Below are 17,531 nucleotides of genomic sequence, written 5' to 3'. Positions count from 1 at the left end.
CGGTCACCGCCAAGCCCCGCCCCGCGCACGCTCCGGTGGCGGCGTTGCGGGTGCGCCCCCTGGCGGCGCGTCCGGGCGGTGCGGGCGCGGGCAGCGGCGGGAGCGCTGCGGGCCCAGACCGGCCACCGACCGGGCCCAGACCGAGTCCAGACCGGCCATAGACCGGGCCCAGACCGAGTCTAGACCGGCCATCGACCGGGCCCAGACCGGCCCCCCCGCCCAGGAGCGCCTCTGAGCGCTCCCCTGAGCCCGTCCCCGCACCCCGGTCCGGTCCCGAGCCTCTGCGGCTCCGCAGCGCCCCGCCGGGCTCAGCCCAACGAGCTGGGCCGCAGCGCCACCACCGCCGCCGCTTCCGGGGCAGGCGAGGGGCTTCCTGCGGGGCGGCCCCGGTGCTGCTCCCGGCCCTGCTCCCGGCTCGGCCCCGCTCGCCGCCGGGATGATCAACGCCATCCTGGTATTCAACAACCATGGGAAGCCGCGGCTCGTCCGCTTCTACCAGCACCTGGTGCGGGGCCGGGCCGGGGCCGCCGGTGGGGCTGGGGCAGCGGGTGCCCGAGGCCGGTGCGGGGCCGGGAGCGGCCCCAGGCTGCAGGTTTTGTGGGGCTCGGTGGGGCTGGGAGTGTCCCGGGGCCGGTCCGGGCCGTGCGAGGTGGGGTGCCCTGCCCGTGCCCTGGACGTGTCCTTCGGGGTTCCCCGGCTCACCCACGGCAGGCACCGGGACCGGCCCCGCACCCGGAGCCGCCGGATTGTTGTGTCCCGGGGCAGCGGGGGATGTGGGTTCCATGGGTGGGACGTGCACCTGCCGGTGCCCACCCGCTGTTCCCTCCCGGCAGGCGGAGGAGGTCCAGCAGCAGATCATCCGGGACACGTTCCACCTGGTGCTGAAGCGGGACGACCACATCTGCAACTTCCTGGAGTGCGGCAGGTACCCGGCGGCCGAGGGGCTGTGCCGGGCCGGCCCCTGCCCGGGGGCACTCGCATGTGCCCCGCAGGGCCCTTCAGCCCTCCCATGTCCCGCAGCCTGTTCGGCGGCTCAGACTACAAGCTGATCTACCGGCACTATGCCACACTCTACTTCGTGTTCTGCGTGGACTCCTCGGAGAGCGAGCTGGGCATCCTGGACCTCATCCAGGTGTGTCCCTGCAGGGACCATCCCCGGGGCACAGCCCTGCCCCACCACTTCTCAGGGGCGTTTTGTGCCTGTGGCATCCCTGTGCCAGCCGTTCTGGAAGGCTGGAGAAGCTGCTCGGGGGCCGCGGTGGGGCGGGAGCTGCACGTGCATGTGAAGCCACACACGGTTGTCCCGCCTGGGAGCAGAGGGGGAGCTGCCAACCCGAATGGATGGCGGGTGAATGGAAGGAGAATCACAGAGTCACTTAAGGGTGGAAAAGACAGGAGCATCAAGTCCAAAAGTTGAGCCTAGAGTCATGGAATCCCAGGTTGGAAGGGACCTCAGGGATTGTCTGGTCCAACCTTTCAGTTCAAAGCACAGCGTAGACAAGGCCCAGCACCTTGGCCAGATGCACCTGGAGGTGTCCAGCCTTGGGGAATCTAATTACTTCCTCTCTAAGATTATTCCAATGGCTGAGTGTTGTGTTTGGGAGAAATTTTCCTCTTGTTTCTAACTCGAATCTCCCCAAGAGGAACTTGTATTCATCACCCCATGTCTTTCCATATGACTCCTTGTAGAAAGGGAGTTTCCAGTTTTTTAGCCACCCTTTAAACCCCAGGGCATGGGGAGGTCCTCCCAAGCCTTCTTTTCTCCAGGCTGTGCCCATCCAGCTCTCTCAGCCACTCCTGATGCTCCAGCCCCTTCCCCAGCTCCATTCCCTTCCCTGGACATGCTCCAGCCCCTCTGTGTCTCTCTTGTGAGGGGCTCAGAACTGCTCCCAGGAGTGGAGGTGCCCCAGCAGTCCAGCACAGGGACAGGCACTGCCTTGGTCCTGCTGCCACCCTATGGCTTGTACAGGCCAGGTGCCATTGGCCTCCTTGCTCACCTGGGCTCATGTTCAGTCACTGTCACCAGCGCCCCCAGGGCCTTTTCCATCTTTCCAGCCACTCTGCCCCATTCCTGGAGCATTCCATGGGATTGGTCTTGCCTGCTCCCTGTGCTGACTGTCCATTTTGCTGCCCCAGGTGTTTGTGGAGACGCTGGACAAATGCTTTGAGAATGTCTGTGAGCTGGACCTCATCTTCCACATGGACAAGGTGGGTGGTGAGTTCCGTGCTGCTCCAGAGCCTGCACTCCCACGGACAGGAGCTGGCCACGCGAGCACGGGGACATCAGGGGTCACTGTGTGGGGAGGGATTGAGATCCTGCGTGGGAGGCTTTCAGCCTGGGGTTTGGGAAAGCTGCCCACATCATGTCCTCTCAACAAGAGATCTGAGTGCTGGGCTGCTCTGAGCCCAGGGGTGAGCTGTACCTGGCCATGGGAATGTGAGGCTGGCCCAGCAACTGCCACTGGCACCAAGTGACTGTGGGCACGGGACAGGGATCTGCTCTCCAGGGCCGTGCTGGAGGAGCTGGGCAGGCCCTGTGGTGTGGTGCTGGGGCGTTCTGCCTCTGCCCTGAGCTGTGACACCCCTTGGGAACAGTTAACATTTTCCTACAACTGCAGGAGACAAAAGGGAAGGAACAATGGGAGTGTTTGAAATTCAAAGTGCTGGGTAAACTTTGGTTTGAGTTGCAGCCTGTAATGCTTCCTCTTGAGCTGGACTGAATTTCTGGGCGGAAACCATTCCCTTTGATTATCTCCTGGCTCATAAGGCTCAAGATAGCCAAGAACAGATAGCTGGGAATAGACTTGGAGTGGGAAGAGGCTTGGCTGAGGGTGCTGGGTTTGTGTTGCTGTTGATCAAGATTTTCTTGCTTTGCTGAAGACAAAAACACATCAACAAAAAAGAGCAGTGGAAAAAAAGAAATATCCCCTTTCTGTTGGTGATTCTAACCTGGGGACTGGCAGGGAAGGGGAGTGAGCAGGTCTGGGGAGTCATAGGGAAGGGAAGGGAGCAGGTCTGGTGGGGTTCTCAGGGACAAGGAGTGTGCCCGTCCAGGGAGTCACAGAGAAGGGGAATAAACAGGTCTGCGGGGTTGCAGGGAAGGGAAGTGAGCAAGTTGGGGGGGTCTCTGCGTTCCAAGCTGCTGAGATCAGGCTTTGGTTTCACTGTTTGCCTGGCTGTAAACTTTCCAAAATGCCACAACATGATTATCTTGTCAGCAAAAGCATTTATCAAAGGTTTATCAAAGGAGGAATGAGGGAGGAGCAGCTGCAGGAGAAGCTGTGGCACTTTCCCAGGTCACATCTGCCTACAGTGGGGGAGGATGTGCTGGTGTGTTTGGAGCCTGTGGCATGACCAGGACCCGGCAGCCTTTCACTCAGCCTTCCTCTCAGCCCTGCACGCAGCTGTACACTCAGGTTGCACTGAGCCCTCCAGCAGCCCCATTGCCTGTCAGCTTTGCCAGCACTAGTGGGGTCATCCTTCCTCTGACCTCTCCTGCCGGGAAGAATGTTCAGGACTCGCGAATCGGGGGTTTCTGATAGGGAAGGCCCCAGCTCGGTCACCCCAGCCTCTCCCAGCCCCTCCTTGTTTACTTCCTGTCCTGTGCTCCTGCTGCTTCCCAGCTTTGACTTGAGTCTTGGCCACTGTCAGTTGGTCCTCCCGTCTCTTTCTATATTTGGCACGTGTTTATTTCTTGGATGTGCTCATGTTCCCATGCTTCCAGGAGCTTGGTTGCAGAGGGACAATGTTTGGGGTGCTGGAAATGTGCCAATGTGTCCTGTTGGGCTCTGGCTGCGCCCCTCAGATGCCCTGACAGTTCCCCAGTTCTGCGAGTGTTCCCTGGGCAGGTGCTGGCTTCGAATGTGCCCCCCCAGGCAGGGGCTGGCTGTGAGTGTCCCTCTGGGCAGGGGCCAGCAGGAGTTCAGGTGCAGATTTGGCTTTCTCTCCTTGCCTTAAGATTCACCTTGCACTACCTGCAGCACGAGGGCTGTGGGACCAGAGTTGCTGCGGGTCTGGGACCCTGCTCCTGCTGTGGGCAGATGGAGGGAAACATTGGTCTGGCACCAGTGACACCAGTGCTTTTAGCTGCCAGCTTTGGGACCCCCAGCCTCAGAGCTGTAGAGACTCCCTGTCACATGGGGAAGCTCAGGGGGGAGCAGTGCCACCTCCCACTCATGCTTTCCACCTTGGAGGGGAGCATGAGCTGCCCTCAGCAGCTGCGGGGTCCCAGAGGGGACATGGATTGCTCAGGAAGTGCTTTGCTTCAGCTTGGAAAACAAAGTGTGCTCAGGTTTTGGGCCAACTTGGGCAGAAGCCAGACCTTGAAGGAACATTTCCTGATGCTCCCAGAGGCTCTCAGGCTATGGGGGTTGCTTGCTCCAGCTGGCAGTGTGTGCCCAGGGGCTGGGCTGTGGGATGGGGGTCCCAGGGCTGGAGGAGTCCTGGGAGCTGTCACAGTACCTGAGGCTTGCCCTGTGCTGTGCTGATCCCACACACCTTGCTGCTCTGGGCACTGTCCAAGCAGGATGGGACCCATGGGGTGGATCACCTCACTGTTGTCACAGAGCTGGGACTCCCCTTGGAGCAGGTTCTCTCGTGTCTTTATTCTCCCCAGCATTGCCCTGGCAGTGTTTGCCATGCAGTGTTTATAAGTGCAGGCAGTCCCTGCAACAACCTTATAACCTGATCATGCTCCTGCACAGCCTCTTTCATGGAAGTAACTGGGACCCATAAATCCATTATCTTTGGCAGGAGCTCATCAGGAGCTGCTGACTGTGCAGGGAACGCCCTGCTGAGCTGGATACCGAAGAGGGGGTAGTTGCAGCCACCACCAGCACAGCCTGGCTGCCGCTCTGGGGCTGGTTGGGATTTCTGGGATTGCAAACCATGAGTGGCCCTTTCCCTGCTATGGCTGTCCACTGGCCCCACTTAGCTGTTCATTCATGGACCCAGGGAACCCCAGGGCAGGAGCAGTTTTGTGTTTTTTCTGTGCTGTGTCACAGTCCTGACTTGCCTAAGAAACAGCAGAGAAGCTGCGCTCTGGTCTGACTTTCTGGGGACAAGGAGCTGCTGCTGGGAAGAAGTGTTCTGCCTGTTGGGGTCTCTGCTGCTCACTGGGGTCCTCTCAAGGACACATTCCTGCTGTGACCTGGCTCCTGGCCCAGGAGGGGATCAAGCTTCACTGGATATGTTTGGAGTGGTGCAGCCAGGCTGTGCCAGCAGCATGGATTGGATCTGGCCTCTCTGAGGGCTGCCCTGTGCCTGGTGGTCCAGGGAGCACTGTTTGCTCTGGCCTCTGGGGTGGATGTCTTCTAGAGCAAGGGTACAGGTGGTAAATAGGGCTCTGGGGCTTCCCATACCAAGGACCATGGCCACCCTCTCATTCTCTGGGCAGCTGAGGAGGGGACTGGGCTGGATTTATGTCCCTTGGGAAAATGCTGGCCCCTGGAACATTTTCAAGCTGCGGCTGCTGCCAGGCCAGGGCTGGGCTCTCAGCCTTCTCTTCCCTTCCTCCCTCCCCATCAGGTTCACCACATTCTGCAAGAGATGGTGATTGGTGGGATGGTGCTGGAGACCAACATGAATGAGATTGTGGCACAGGTGGAGGCTCAAGGCAAGCTGGAGAAGGCAGAGGTGAGCGGTGGGACTGATGCAGCCCAGGCTGTGAGGGGGGCCAGCCTGTGAGATCTGGAGTGGGCGTGTGAGGGGGTATCTGGGCTGTCCCCAGTCTCCTGCCTGAGCCCTCGGGGTGGGGCTGGGAACACCCCTGCCCAGCCGCGCTGTTCAAGAGCAGGGGGAGCTGCCCAGGCATGGAAATGGCTCTTCCCATCAAGTTAATGACCTGAGGCAATAAAAGGTTTATTGCCCTGTTTGCTCTGTCACTGGGCAGATGCAGTTGCTGGGGTGCTGTGGGGCAGGGGCCGGTGGTCACAGTCTCTCTGTCCTCAGGGAGGCCTCTCAGCCGCTCCGTCCCGCGCTGTGTCGGCTGTGAAGAACATCAACCTGCCCGAGATCCCCCGCAACATCAACATCGGGGACATCAACATCAAAGTGCCCAACCTGTCGCAGTTCATGTGAGCGGAACTTGGCAGGGGGCCAAGCAGAGCTGGAGTGCCTGGCTCCTCTCAGGGCACTGCGTGTGTGGCACCAGGGGGCTGGTGCTGCCAGGGTGCCTGGGCTGCCACAGGGCTCAGAATGGGATGGAGGGTCCCCTACTCTAGAGCTGGGCTCAGTTGTGCTCTCTGGTCCCTCAGCAAGACGCATGCTCTTTCCTTCCCCTCCCACCCTGCAGATGCACAGCCTCTCCTCACTGTGGGGAACAGCTGGTTCCTGCTTCTCCTGGGATTCTTGGGATTCCTAGTGCTAAATGCATGCCTGTAAGCGAGGGGTCCATCACATGCTGCAGGTTGCCTCCTCCATTCTCCTGGCCGTGGCTGTCCCCTGCCCTAGTCCTGCTCACTGGGATGGGCCTCAGCCAGGTGGGGGTCACTCCTGAGAGCTGCTGTGAGCCCCAGCAAGAGTGTGGGGGGGACCTGCCAGAGCAGGGGACATGGCAGCAAGAGGGACGGGAGCTGAGGGAGCAGGATGAGCAGGTGGCAGCTCGCCGGGTCGAACCAGGCTGGGGCTGCTTGAGTGTGTCCCTGTGTCCCAATAAACTGCCCTTGAACCTGTGTCTGTGTCTGCTGTGGGTGCTGCTGGTTGGGCCCCAGAGGGCTCTTCGCAGCTCTTCTGGAGTGGCTGCAACCCCAGGGGGCTTTTGGCTGGTGAAGGCCCTGGAGGTGGGAAAAGGGTCCCAGGATGTCATGGGGGAGGGTGGAGGGCTTAGGGCAGAGTCCCTGGCTGCATTCTGCTTCTGGAGCAGGTGGAGGGAGTGATGGCCCAGATGGGGCTGTGACAGCAGCGTCCCTGGCTTTGGGCCTTTGGTGGCATGTCACCCCCAGCCAGTGTTCCTGCCCTCTCCCTGCTGCAGAACATCTGGGCAGGGCACCTGTGAGTCCTGATGGCTTGGTGGATGTGGGGGGGCTCTGGGACTGGGGTCCCCTGACGCCAGAGGGGAGCATGGCTGGTCGTGGGGGTCACAGTGACCTCCAGGCTCCTCCAGCCTCATGCCCCACGCCCCTGGCTGCACCGCGGCTCCATCTGGCCACCAGCCCTCGGGGCTGGCCGAGGGCCCTTCCTCTGCTCCCCAGCTGTGCTCCGGGCTCTGCCTCCACTTCCCCTGGCAGGGAAACCGTGACTCTGCCTGGAAGGAATTTTCCTGTCGTTTCCCCTCCCTGCAGTTTAACCCCTCCCCAGCTGGCCAACGACCACACCCGTGCTCCTGGAGGTCAAGGAGCTTGGCAACTTGCTGACTCCTCCGCTGGCCCCCCTTCTCCTGCCAGGACAGGCAGCGAAGGGTGCAGGTGAGCCGTGCCTGGGCCGTGTCCTGGGGCTGGGTCTGGCAGCGCTGGAATGGCTGGAGGGGAACGATCTGGCTCGGCCCATGGCGAGGTGCCGGTGTCCCACTGCGTGCCAGGCCGGGGGCGCGGCGGGCCAGGGGATTGGCTGCCGTGGGTCGTGTCGGTGTCTGGTGCCGCACCGCAGCATCTCACTGCCGGTGCGGGATGTGTCCGGGCACACGTGCTTCCTCTACGGCTCCGGGAGCGGCTCCGGTAACGGCTCCGGGAACGGCTCCTTGCCCTGTCCCGCGTCTGGCCACGCTTCACTGCGCGGCGCTGCGGCAGGATGGGGACCGGCGACCGTGCTGGGGCCGGGAGAGTCGCTCTGTCGCGCCCGGCTGCTGGCTCTCCTCGAGCCTGCGATGGGGTGGTTACCAAGGGTGAGCCGGACCGAACCCCTGGCCTCCTGTTTCCCCACCCGAGGGGCTGCAGCGCCGGCCTCGGCGGGGCTGGGTTGTGCGGGAGCTGTGAGAACCCGGCCCTGGCAGTGACTCGGTGTCGTGCCCCGAGGGGTTGCGGCGGTTACCGGACCCCTCCGACACCCCAGAGCGACCGGGAAGGGCCGCAACGTGTACAGGGCTGCGAAGGGCAGGGGCTGCCCGGGATGTCAGCGCTCCCTCTCCGAGCTGCCGGCGTGGGCTGGAGATGGGAGACGGGGCTGGATCCTGGGGTTGGCTCCCAGCGGCTCCCGACCGCAAGCCCACTGCCCGCCCCAGTCGGGCTGTGCTGTGCCATTCAGGGGTGCCGGGTTTTGCTGGGCTCACCTGGGGCTTGCCTGCCAGAGCGTGTTGCCAAATCCAGGCCCCCTCCCCAGGAACTAGTAGTGCTGCACCGCGAGCACAGCCCCGTGACTGCCCACGGGGAGCAGGACATTGCTGAACTCCTGCTGCCAGGGCAGGGTGTGCCAGCTGTGGCTGCGGTTCAGAGGACTGGGCTGGAGAGCTGCGCGGGGCACCCCCGAGGGGAACACCGGTGCGGGGGTGCTGCAGGTACTGTGGTCAGGGGGCACATCCCGGCTCGGTGGCTGCCGGGTGATGGTTTGTCCACTTCTTGGTACCTCCGTGATGAGCGTCCTGGCCAGGGCTGGTGGGAGGGAGCCAGGAGGACCCCGGGGAGCTCCGGGCTGGAGGCGCTGGCTGGGTGGGGGTGGTTCAGCGCAGCAGGGACACGGGACGCGCACCCGCGGCTGCCGCCTCCGGGCTGGGGCGGTGGGTGCCGCAGCCCCGGGGGTGTTGCAGCCGTGAGGGTCTCGCAGCCCCGGGGGTCGCTTTCTGCTCGGGAGCGGAGGCACCTTTTCCCCACTCAGAGCTGCCTCCTCACCCTGTCCCAGTGCAGGGGAGCCCATGCCCATGTCTACCCCCCGCTCCGCTGCCCCTGCTGTTCCGGGCCGTGCCCCTGCTCCCTGCCGGCAGCAGCCATGGGATTAAGGGGGCAAGAGCTCGGTGTTCCGGCTCTGGAGCTCTGGAGGAAACTCGTCCTCCTGCAGCTGAGAGTGCAGAGCTGAGACAGACAGAGCTCCGGGTACAGGCGAGGAGAGAGATGGGGAACAGACAGGGGGCAGGCAGGACCCCACTGCTCCTTACTGCCCACGGCTGAATGCAGGAAGATGTGTGGTGTTTCTGTTGCTGCACAGACCCCGGGTGTGGGGGCAGACGCTGAGCATTGGAGTGGGCTGAGCAGGGGAAGGGGCTCTGGGGCCTCATGGGGGCCAGCAGGGGCTGTGGGGTGAGCGGCAAGCAGTGGGGTTTGCATACGTGGAGGTTATGGAGCCCGTAGTCAGTGGGGAAGACTGGGGAGTCTGGGGGGTGCATGAGGGTGTGGGAAGCTCTGGGGCATAGGGGGCTCTGGGATGTGTGAGGCCAGAGCCTCGAGGGATCCACGTGCCCACATGGGTGATGCCCAACATCTGTGCCACGTGTGGGATGTTGGACACGCATGTGTGCTGCTGTGGGCTCCACAGAGGGGGCTTCTGGGGTGTAGGATCCTGCAGGCACTGGGGCAGTCAGAGTGTGGGTGCTGTGGAGCAGTGCAGAAGCCTGGGGAGGGGTCTGGCCGGAGTTAATGGGGGTCAGCACTGGGGTGAGCTGGGGTGGGTGCCTGCGTGCCATGCCTGAGGGGTGTGGGGAAGCCCAGTGTGCCCATCAGTGCAGCTTCCCAGCCAGCTGTAGCTCTTGGTCCTGGGAGCCTGTCCCCACATCTGTGGTAGCCATTGGGCATGGGGATGGCTTGGCTGTGTCAGCCAGGGGATGCCGGGGAGGCCACAGTATCCAGAGTGATTTGTGCCAGGCATGGTAATCCCTGTGTGTGCAGCTGGGTGCTGTCAGGGCCAGGGCAGGGCTCCCTGAGGGCATCCCTCGCCTAGTCCTGGTTTGCCCTTTGCCTCAGCTGTGGCTCCCGGCAGCACCTGCCCATGTCTCTCTGTGAGGAAAGATCAATTGGATCTTGGGAACAGGAGTTTCTATTACCATTGTGTGACAGGATGTGTCACCTCCCCACCCTGCCCTGAGTGGGACCTTACACGTGTTCACTGGGGCTGGGCTCTCAAGGATGGAGTTTGACCCCAGTGCTGCCGGGTTCACGACCCTGGACTTTGAGAGGGCTGTGGGCAGGATGGGCTCCTCCTGGGTGCCCTGCATGCTTCCAGACCTCTGCGCTGACTCCTGTGCACCCACTTTCCCTGCTGTGGGGGGCAGCCTGTGAGCTGTGCCCCTTGCATTTAGAGGGTCAGCTGGCATCCTCTAACAGCGTCTCAGACTGTGTCACTTGAGAGCAAACAGGGTGATACTGAGCCCATGTCTGGTCTTGACGGATTGTGACACCTGCATCATGGTGGGGACATGGCCAAGGGCTGTGACCGCCCACTCTGTCCTCCTTTTGCAGGGACAGGCCAGTACTAGGGAGGGTCCCCGGGAGTCCTGGCCCACAGCCGACACCTGCTGCCCGATGGTGTGACCCCCCCGCCTCCGGCTCTGCCCCTGCTTGCAGTGGCACTGGGTGTTGGTGCTGCCACCAGGCTGGGTGTGGGCAGGTGGAAAGATCATCCCAGGGGCTGCCGCCGCCCTGAGCCCCATGGCCATTTAATCCTTCACCCATTAACTTGGACTAATAAACCTCGTGGGAGCAAGAGGCTAAAAGCCGCGCCTGTTCCAGCATTGCCTCCGCCAGCTCTGCTCCCACTGCCCGCCATGGCGGCCGGCTTCTTCATCAGCAAGAGTGTGGGCATCGTGGCCATTGTGCTGGGCCTGGGTGCCGTGGCCACCATCATAGCCCTCTCGGTGGTGTATGCCCAGGAGAAGAACAAGGGGACATCACCTCCAGGCCCCAACAGCACAGATGGCCCCGGCACCACCACTACTGCTGCCCCCAACAATCCCTGGAACCGCTGGAGGCTGCCAGGCACACTGAAGCCAGAGATCTATGAAGTGTCCCTGCAGCCCTTCCTGACACCCGATGCCAACAACATGTACATCTTCAAGGGCAACAGCAGTGTGGTCTTTGTCTGTGTGGAAGCCACCGACCTCATTCTCATCCACAGCAACAAGCTGAACTACACTATGCAGGGCTCCTTCCATGCCACGCTGCAGGCAGAGGGCAGCAGCAGTGCCCCTGCCATCACCCGCACCTGGTTGGAGACACGCACCCAGTACCTGGTGGTGCAACTGGACGCTCCCCTGCAGCCTGGCCAAAAGTACCGGCTGTCCAGCAGCTTCACTGGGGAGCTGGCCGATGACCTGGCTGGCTTCTACCGCAGCGAGTACAATGAGTCGGGCACCAAGTAGGTGGATGGCGGGGGACAGGGTGAAGGGCACAGGCCTGGCCTGGGGTGGCAGTGGGAAGGGTACTGGGGCCACAGGTGTGGCTTTGGGGCTCTGCTTCCACTGGGTTAGTGGGATGGGTGTGTGGAACCTCTGTGCCCCGCTGCATCCCCATGCAACCTGAGCAGGGATGGGAGCAGGGGAACCGGGAGATGCAGTTCCTGCAGGGACCCCCGGGACTGACAGGCTTGGTCTGCAGGCAGGTAGTGGCCACCACACAGATGCAGGCAGCGGATGCACGCAAAGCCTTCCCCTGCTTCGACGAGCCAGCCATGAAAGCCAACTTCACAGTGACACTGATCCACCCCTCTGATTACAAGGCCATTTCCAACATGCCCGCCAAGAGTGAGTGAGGTGTTGGACCCTGGTGGGGGGCTGGGGGCCCAGCAGGGCTGTGGCATGACCCTGTACTCCCTGCAGGCAGCCGGGAGCAAATTATTGACGGGCAGAGCTGGAATGTTACAGAGTTTCACACCACCCCCAGGATGTCCACGTACCTGCTGGCATTCATTGTCAGTCAGTTTGACTACAAGCAGAGCGACTCAGGAAAAGTACTGGTAGGCTGGGGTGGGGGACACCCCCTTCCTCCCTGGGGGGCTGAGCCCGGGCTGCTGCTGAGCCCTGCATCTCTCTTCTCCAGATTCGCATCTGGGGCCGCCCCAAGGCCATTGCCGAGGGCCAGGCTGACTATGCACTCACCGTCACCGGCCCCATCCTCAGCTTCTTTGAGGGACATTACAAAACGCCATACCCGCTCCCAAAGTCTGGTGGGTGCTGCAGGGTTCCGGGGGCACTGGGTTGAGGTGCCTGCCGCAGGGTGGGGGCAGATGGTCTGGCACTGTCAGCAGGACAGTGACGGGACCCCTCTGTCCCCAGACCAGGTTGGCCTCCCCGACTTCAATGCAGGCGCGATGGAGAACTGGGGGCTGGTGACCTACCGGGAGAACTCGCTGCTCTTTGATGATAAGTACTCCTCCATCGGCAACAAGGAGCGGGTGGTGACTGTTATTGGCCATGAACTGGCACACCAGGTACCCACTGCGTCCTTTGCCCACCCTCAGGGCTGATGGCTGGTAGCTGATTGGGTGCTGTGTCCCCCACAGTGGTTTGGGAACCTGGTGACGCTGCGGTGGTGGAACGACTTGTGGCTGAACGAGGGCTTTGCCTCATATGTGGAGTACCTGGGCGCTGATTATGCTGAACCCTCTTGGAACATTGTGAGTCCTGGGGATGGTGGGCAGGAGCATGGGCAGGGGGAGCAGATACCCCAGGGGCTGCCCCAGTGTCAGGGGGGTGCTGCAGGGCTGAAGTGAGTGCTGGACTTTCCCTGCAGAGAGACCTGATGGTGCTGAATGAGGTGTATGCGGTGATGGCGACAGACGCCCTGGCCAGTTCCCACCCGCTCTCCTTCCGTGAGGATGAGATCAACACACCAGCCCAGATCAGCGAAGTCTTTGACAGCATTGCCTACAGCAAGGTGGGCATGGGGGGCCCTGGGTGGGGAGTGGGCTGTGAGGTGACCCTGGGATCTCTGACCTGCTATCCCTGCAGGGAGCATCTGTGCTACGTATGCTCTCGGACTTCCTCAGCGAGGACATCTTCAAGGAGGGGCTACAGGTGAGGCATTGCTTCTGCCAGGGTGCAGCAAGCCCAGTGCAGGGTGGACATCCAATGGTAGGGACCTCCCTGGGCACTCTGGGAGTGTCCCATACCCCGAACCTGCCCCTGCTGACCCATCTCTCCTGCTGCTCTCCCACAGTCCTACCTGCACACCTTCGCCTACAACAACACCGTCTATACCGACCTTTGGGTCCATCTGCAAAAGGTAGGAAGGGGCTGGTTTTCATGCTGTTCCCCCAGCCCCATCTCTATGGGGCTGCCTGGTGGAACAGGGTCCCATGTGCTGGGTGAGGGGTGCAGTGTTGGCTGAGCCCTGTGGCCCTGTGCCCCTGGCCCCAGTGACCAGCGGTGTTGCCGTCCCCTCAGGCAGTAGAGAAGAACGATGTCTTTCTGCCTGACAACGTCAGCAACATCATGGACCGCTGGACACTGCAGATGGGCTTCCCTGTGGTGACCGTTGACACCCGCACTGGCACCATCAAACAGGCACACTTCCTGCTGGATCCCAACTCCCACGTGGACAGACCCTCTGTGTTCAAGTGAGTGGAGCAGGGGCTGGTGGCAGGGGACTGGAGGGTCAGGGGTGAGTACCAGTCCCATCACCTGCCTGTCTTTGATACAGCTACACCTGGATCATCCCCATCACCTGGATGACGAGTAATGGCATTGTGAATGACAGGTACTGGCTGACCCAAACCACAGGTACGGTGTGTTCTGGCTGTGAATGGCGGTTTTGCTGCCATCTCCCCTGCTCTGCCGCAGGTTGGGGTCCCTGGAGGAGGACCCCAAACACCTGGGTGATGGGACCTGAGCTTGCCCCGCCGGGGGGTAAGGGGCAGTTCCAGCAGAGCCTGCTGTCCCCTTCCAGACACCAACAACACATTCAAGGTTGAGAGTCCCAATTGGCTCCTGCTGAACCTCGATGTCAGTGGGTACTTCCGTGTCAACTACAACCAGGAGAACTGGAACCAGCTCCTCAACCAGCTCAGCACCAACCACAGTGTATGCAGGGCAGACAGAGCTGTGGCGTGGGACCCCAACCCAAAGCCCCCATGCACCCCACACCCTGCTCAGGGCTGCCCTGAGACACCAACTTTGCCCTCTCACAGGCCTTCCCTGTGATTAACCGTGCCCAAATCATTGATGATGCCTTTAACCTGGCCAGGTGAGCTGTACCAGGTGCTTTGAGTGCCACAAGGGTGAGGGGCTGGGCCAGGTGGGTGCCCTGAGGTGGGCAATGGTGGTGGGGCTGGGGAGCTGATGCTGCCCTCACCTCTGCCAGAGCCAAGTACGTCAACGTGACCTTGGCCCTGAGCACGACACGGTTCCTGAGCAAGGAGACAGCGTACATGCCCTGGCAGGCAGCGCTCAACAACCTCAAGTACTTCGAGCTGATGTTTGACCGCAGTGAGGTCTTTGGGGCCATGACGGTGAGTGGTGCCGTTCTGTGTGCTGGGGGTGAGGGGCTGGGGCTTCCCCTGCAGCAGGGTGGGGGCTGCTGTCAGTGCCACTGGGTACTGACCTTCTCCTGCTCCCCAGAAATACATCCAGAACCAGGTGATTCCTCTCTTCAACCACTACAAGAACATCACCAAAGACTGGGAGAACAGACCCAGTGACCTGATGGACCAGTGAGTGCTGTGGCCCCAGGGCTGGGCTGGACCCCTGGAGTCTCCCCAGCTACACAGGGAGAGGCCACAGGCCCACCTGCAGCTGGCTGGTGGGTGCCCCGTGTTGGACTCCAGCCTTTGTGGCCTCTCTGCCCAGGTACAATGAGGTCAATGCCATCAGCACTGCCTGCTCCTATGGCGTCTCTGACTGCCGAAACTTGTCCATCCAATACTTGAACCTGTGGCGGAACAATGTCAGCGAGAACCCGTGAGTGCCCAGGGAGCCCTGGCACTGTGTGCAGCTGAGCTGGGCATGGCAAGGGGCTCCTGGCACTGACGGCTCTTACTCCAACAGGGTTCCCCCAAACCTGCGCTCGGCCATCTACTGCAGCATGGTGGCCACAGGTGGGGAGGACACATGGAATTTCCTCTGGGAGAGGTTCAAGGAGGCCGTTGTGGTGTCTGAGGCTGATAAGCTCCGCACAGCCCTCGCCTGCAGCTCCGAATCCTGGATCCTTAACCGGTGGGTGTGGGACCCAGTGGACTTCATGGTGGTGATACCACCAGCCCCTCACCCCACATCATGTCTGCTGCCCCTGCCAGCCCCTCAGCCCACGTTGTGTCCCCCCAGGTACCTGGAGTACACCCTTGACCCCACAAAGATCAGGAAGCAGGATGCTACCTCCACCATCAACAGCATTGCCAGCAACGTGGTGGGGCAGCCCCTGGCCTGGGACTTCATCCGTAGCAACTGGAGGACTCTCTTCAGCCAGTGAGAACCGCGGAGGGCTGAGGGCATCCCCCTCTGTCCACACCCCTCAGGAGTGGCCCTGTCCCTTCCCTTGTCCCCTGGGCTGTGGCTCTGTGGGGCCCCTGGCTCAGTGCCCCTCTGCTCTCACAGGTATGGAGGTGGCTCCTTCTCCTTCTCCCGCCTGATTTTATCTGTGACCCAGCGTTTTAACTCTGAGTTTGAGCTGCAGCAGGTGAGGCTGGACCCTGACAAGGAGGACTCTGGGCATGGGGACACCAGTCCCAGCAAGCCTGCCCTTTGCCAGCAGCACTTGAGAGGGGAGTTCCTGCCTCTCATGTGGCCAGGGCTCTGGACAGCTTCTGCTGGTCAGCTTCTGCTGGGAGGCTTCTGGGGTGGTGCTGGGGGCCTCCCAAGGGCTCTCAGCGTGCTACTGGGACTGTCAGGATGATGTTGGGTGGTGTTGGGGGCTGCTGGGGTGCTGCTGGGGGCTCCCAGGGGCTACTGGGGTGCTCTTGGGGCTGCTGGGGTTCTGCCAAAGAGCTGCTGGGGTGGTTCTGCTACAGCCCCAGGGGTTGTTGGAGGCTATTGGGGTGCTTCTGGGTGGTGTGGGGTGGTGCTGGGGTCTGCCAGGGGCTGCTGGGCCTGCTCCCACCCTGCTCCAGCCCCATCTCTGCCCGGCAGCTGGAGCAGTTCAAGAAAGACAACCAGGACATTGGGTTTGGGTCGGGGACGCGGGCGCTGGAGCAGGCACTGGAGAGGACCCGTGCCAACATCAACTGGGTAGAGGAGAACAAGGCGACAGTGCTGAGCTGGTTTGAGGGTGAGACCAGATAATGGCACCTGCCCTCCCCCAGACACTGGGACAGACCCTCACCCACTCCCACCTCTGCTCACTCCATCCCTGTGGCCTTGAGCCCCCTGTGCCCCCCAGTCCCCTACTGCCAGTGATGGGCCTGATGCCTGGCTAGTGGGCAGTAAGTAGGGTGATGGGGGACTTGGGGAGGGGGAAGGAATGTTGTGCTGGTGCAGCCCTGGAGGTATTTAAATAAAGACTTGTCCAGTTTTGTGGGGCATCCTGGGTGTTGGAGGGCTGTGCTCAGGGACTGCGAGGGGCTGGGCAGGAAGTGCCAGGGACCCTGTGGCAGTCACAGGCCAGGGGCTGAGGCTGTAAGCCCCCCAGGCTGTTAGGAGCCTGGTGCTAAGTGGCTCTGGGGGCTTTGCCGACGCCAGCCCCTGGGCGACCTGTCTGACAGCTGCCTGTGAGCTCTCCTGCTGGGCCTTGCCTGGGGGGCTGCCTGCTCAGGGCTGCCTGCCCTCCAGGCTTGTGCTGGGACCCCTCTGCCTGCCCCCTGTTCTGGGCAGGTGCTGTGAGGTCGGGGCAGGGGGTGGCTGCAATTGTCAGGAAGGACTATCCACCATGGATTACCCCAAAGGGATGGAGCTGTCTGGTCACAGGGAAGGGATGGGACCCCTGAGTGGGTGGGAACTGGGGCTTGGTGGAGCTGAGGACCCCTTGGGTGGTGGGTCCCTCTGCCACTCCGGCCCCGGGACACATCTGGGGTGAGGGGTGAGCTGGGAGGGGCCACTGAGCCTCTGGCCCAGGGCAACACCTGGCTGTGTGTGGGGTGCCAGGCTGAGGGGTATCCCCAATCCTGCCTGTGCTGGGGTGCAGCCAGTGGGTCCCAGAGTAACGAGTCAGGGTGCAGTGGTGCACAGCACCTTTAATAGGGACCCTGGTGTCTGTCCTGTCCCACGTGGCTCTGTGGCACAGCCTTGCCAGCAACCCATGGCTATGTCACTGTCCCACTTCCATGTCACCTTCCCTGCGTGTTCTGTGTCTGGGGGTACAGGATTAGCTCCAGCCTTCCCAGTGCTGCACTGGGGTGGTGTGGGCAGGGCTGGGCAAACGAGCCTGTCCAGGGCTGAGGGGCTGCCGGTCTGTGTGGGAAAAGGTATGTGAGGTGAGTGGCTGTGGGACATGCCGTGCTCTCTGCCTCACCCTCCATGAGGACCATCCCCCACCAACCCGGGGATGCGGTGGCAGGGGCTGGGCTGGGCTGGGGAGAGGCTGTGGGTACCTGGTGGTTTGCAGATAGCTGGGTGCCACGTGCAAGGGTCTTGAAGTGCCCCACGTCCATCAGTCGTGCCCTGGGAAGCTCAAAGCAGCAGGAGGAAGCCATCCCGGTGCTCGTGGCCATGTCACGTGTCTGGGGTGGCTCAGTGGGGTCACTGCTCCGAGGCTGCACAACGGTGGAGACCAGGACCCTGCAATGTAGTTGGAGGTCCTTTGCAACTC

General features: G+C 62.0%; 2 protein-coding genes across 5 annotated transcripts; both read left to right on the top strand.

The window, feature by feature from the left end:
- The first annotated feature begins 37 nt into the window (after positions 1 to 37).
- Positions 38 to 6,671, top strand: AP3S2 (adaptor related protein complex 3 subunit sigma 2). 2 transcript variants are annotated; one of them, XM_071568036.1, is made up of 6 exons: positions 38 to 454; positions 834 to 925; positions 1,021 to 1,132; positions 2,137 to 2,208; positions 5,527 to 5,634; positions 5,950 to 6,671. In XM_071568036.1, the coding sequence occupies exons 1-6, from the start codon at positions 437 to 439 to the stop codon at positions 6,076 to 6,078; spliced, it is 531 nt and encodes a 176-aa protein (XP_071424137.1). In that variant the 5' UTR covers positions 38 to 436; the 3' UTR covers positions 6,079 to 6,671. The 2 variants fall into 2 exon arrangements, with proteins under 2 accessions (XP_071424137.1, XP_071424136.1); XM_071568035.1 differs by having other exon boundaries at positions 39 to 505.
- Positions 6,672 to 7,314: 643 nt separating this feature from the next.
- On the top strand, positions 7,315 to 16,299 carry ANPEP (alanyl aminopeptidase, membrane). 3 transcript variants are annotated; one of them, XM_071568207.1, is made up of 21 exons: positions 7,315 to 7,403; positions 10,320 to 11,214; positions 11,454 to 11,599; positions 11,675 to 11,811; positions 11,895 to 12,021; positions 12,131 to 12,285; positions 12,358 to 12,471; positions 12,588 to 12,731; positions 12,806 to 12,871; positions 13,014 to 13,079; positions 13,241 to 13,413; positions 13,497 to 13,576; positions 13,743 to 13,876; positions 13,984 to 14,039; positions 14,157 to 14,304; positions 14,414 to 14,505; positions 14,642 to 14,752; positions 14,840 to 15,007; positions 15,116 to 15,256; positions 15,386 to 15,467; positions 15,917 to 16,299. In XM_071568207.1, the coding sequence occupies exons 2-21, from the start codon at positions 10,625 to 10,627 to the stop codon at positions 16,067 to 16,069; spliced, it is 2,883 nt and encodes a 960-aa protein (XP_071424308.1). In that variant the 5' UTR covers positions 7,315 to 7,403; positions 10,320 to 10,624; the 3' UTR covers positions 16,070 to 16,299. The 3 variants fall into 3 exon arrangements, with proteins under 3 accessions (XP_071424308.1, XP_071424310.1, XP_071424309.1); XM_071568209.1 differs by lacking the exon at positions 7,315 to 7,403 and adding an exon at positions 8,343 to 8,428; XM_071568208.1 differs by lacking the exon at positions 7,315 to 7,403 and having other exon boundaries at positions 9,880 to 11,214.
- The last annotated feature ends 1,232 nt before the right edge of the window (positions 16,300 to 17,531 follow it).

The sequence above is a fragment of the Pithys albifrons genome, chromosome 13 (genome assembly GCF_047495875.1).
Source record: "Pithys albifrons albifrons isolate INPA30051 chromosome 13, PitAlb_v1, whole genome shotgun sequence".
NCBI lineage: Eukaryota > Metazoa > Chordata > Aves > Passeriformes > Thamnophilidae > Pithys > Pithys albifrons.
The sequence above is the reverse complement of the archived record's forward strand: the minus strand, read 5'-3'. Positions and strand labels throughout refer to the sequence as shown.

Coding starts and splice junctions, on each gene's coding strand:
- ANPEP (XM_071568207.1), top strand. CDS start 10,625: ATGGCGGCCGGCTTCTTCATCAGCAAGAGTGTGGGCATCGTGGCCATT. Junction 11,812..11,894: donor GCGACTCAGGAAAAGTACTG/GTAGGCTGGGGT, acceptor TCTCTTCTCCAG/ATTCGCATCTGGGGCCGCCC. Junction 15,008..15,115: donor GAATCCTGGATCCTTAACCG/GTGGGTGTGGGA, acceptor GTGTCCCCCCAG/GTACCTGGAGTACACCCTTG.
- AP3S2 (XM_071568035.1), top strand. CDS start 437: ATGATCAACGCCATCCTGGTATTCAACAACCATGGGAAGCCGCGGCTC. Junction 2,209..5,526: donor TCATCTTCCACATGGACAAG/GTGGGTGGTGAG, acceptor CCTCCCCATCAG/GTTCACCACATTCTGCAAGA. Junction 5,635..5,949: donor GCAAGCTGGAGAAGGCAGAG/GTGAGCGGTGGG, acceptor CTCTGTCCTCAG/GGAGGCCTCTCAGCCGCTCC.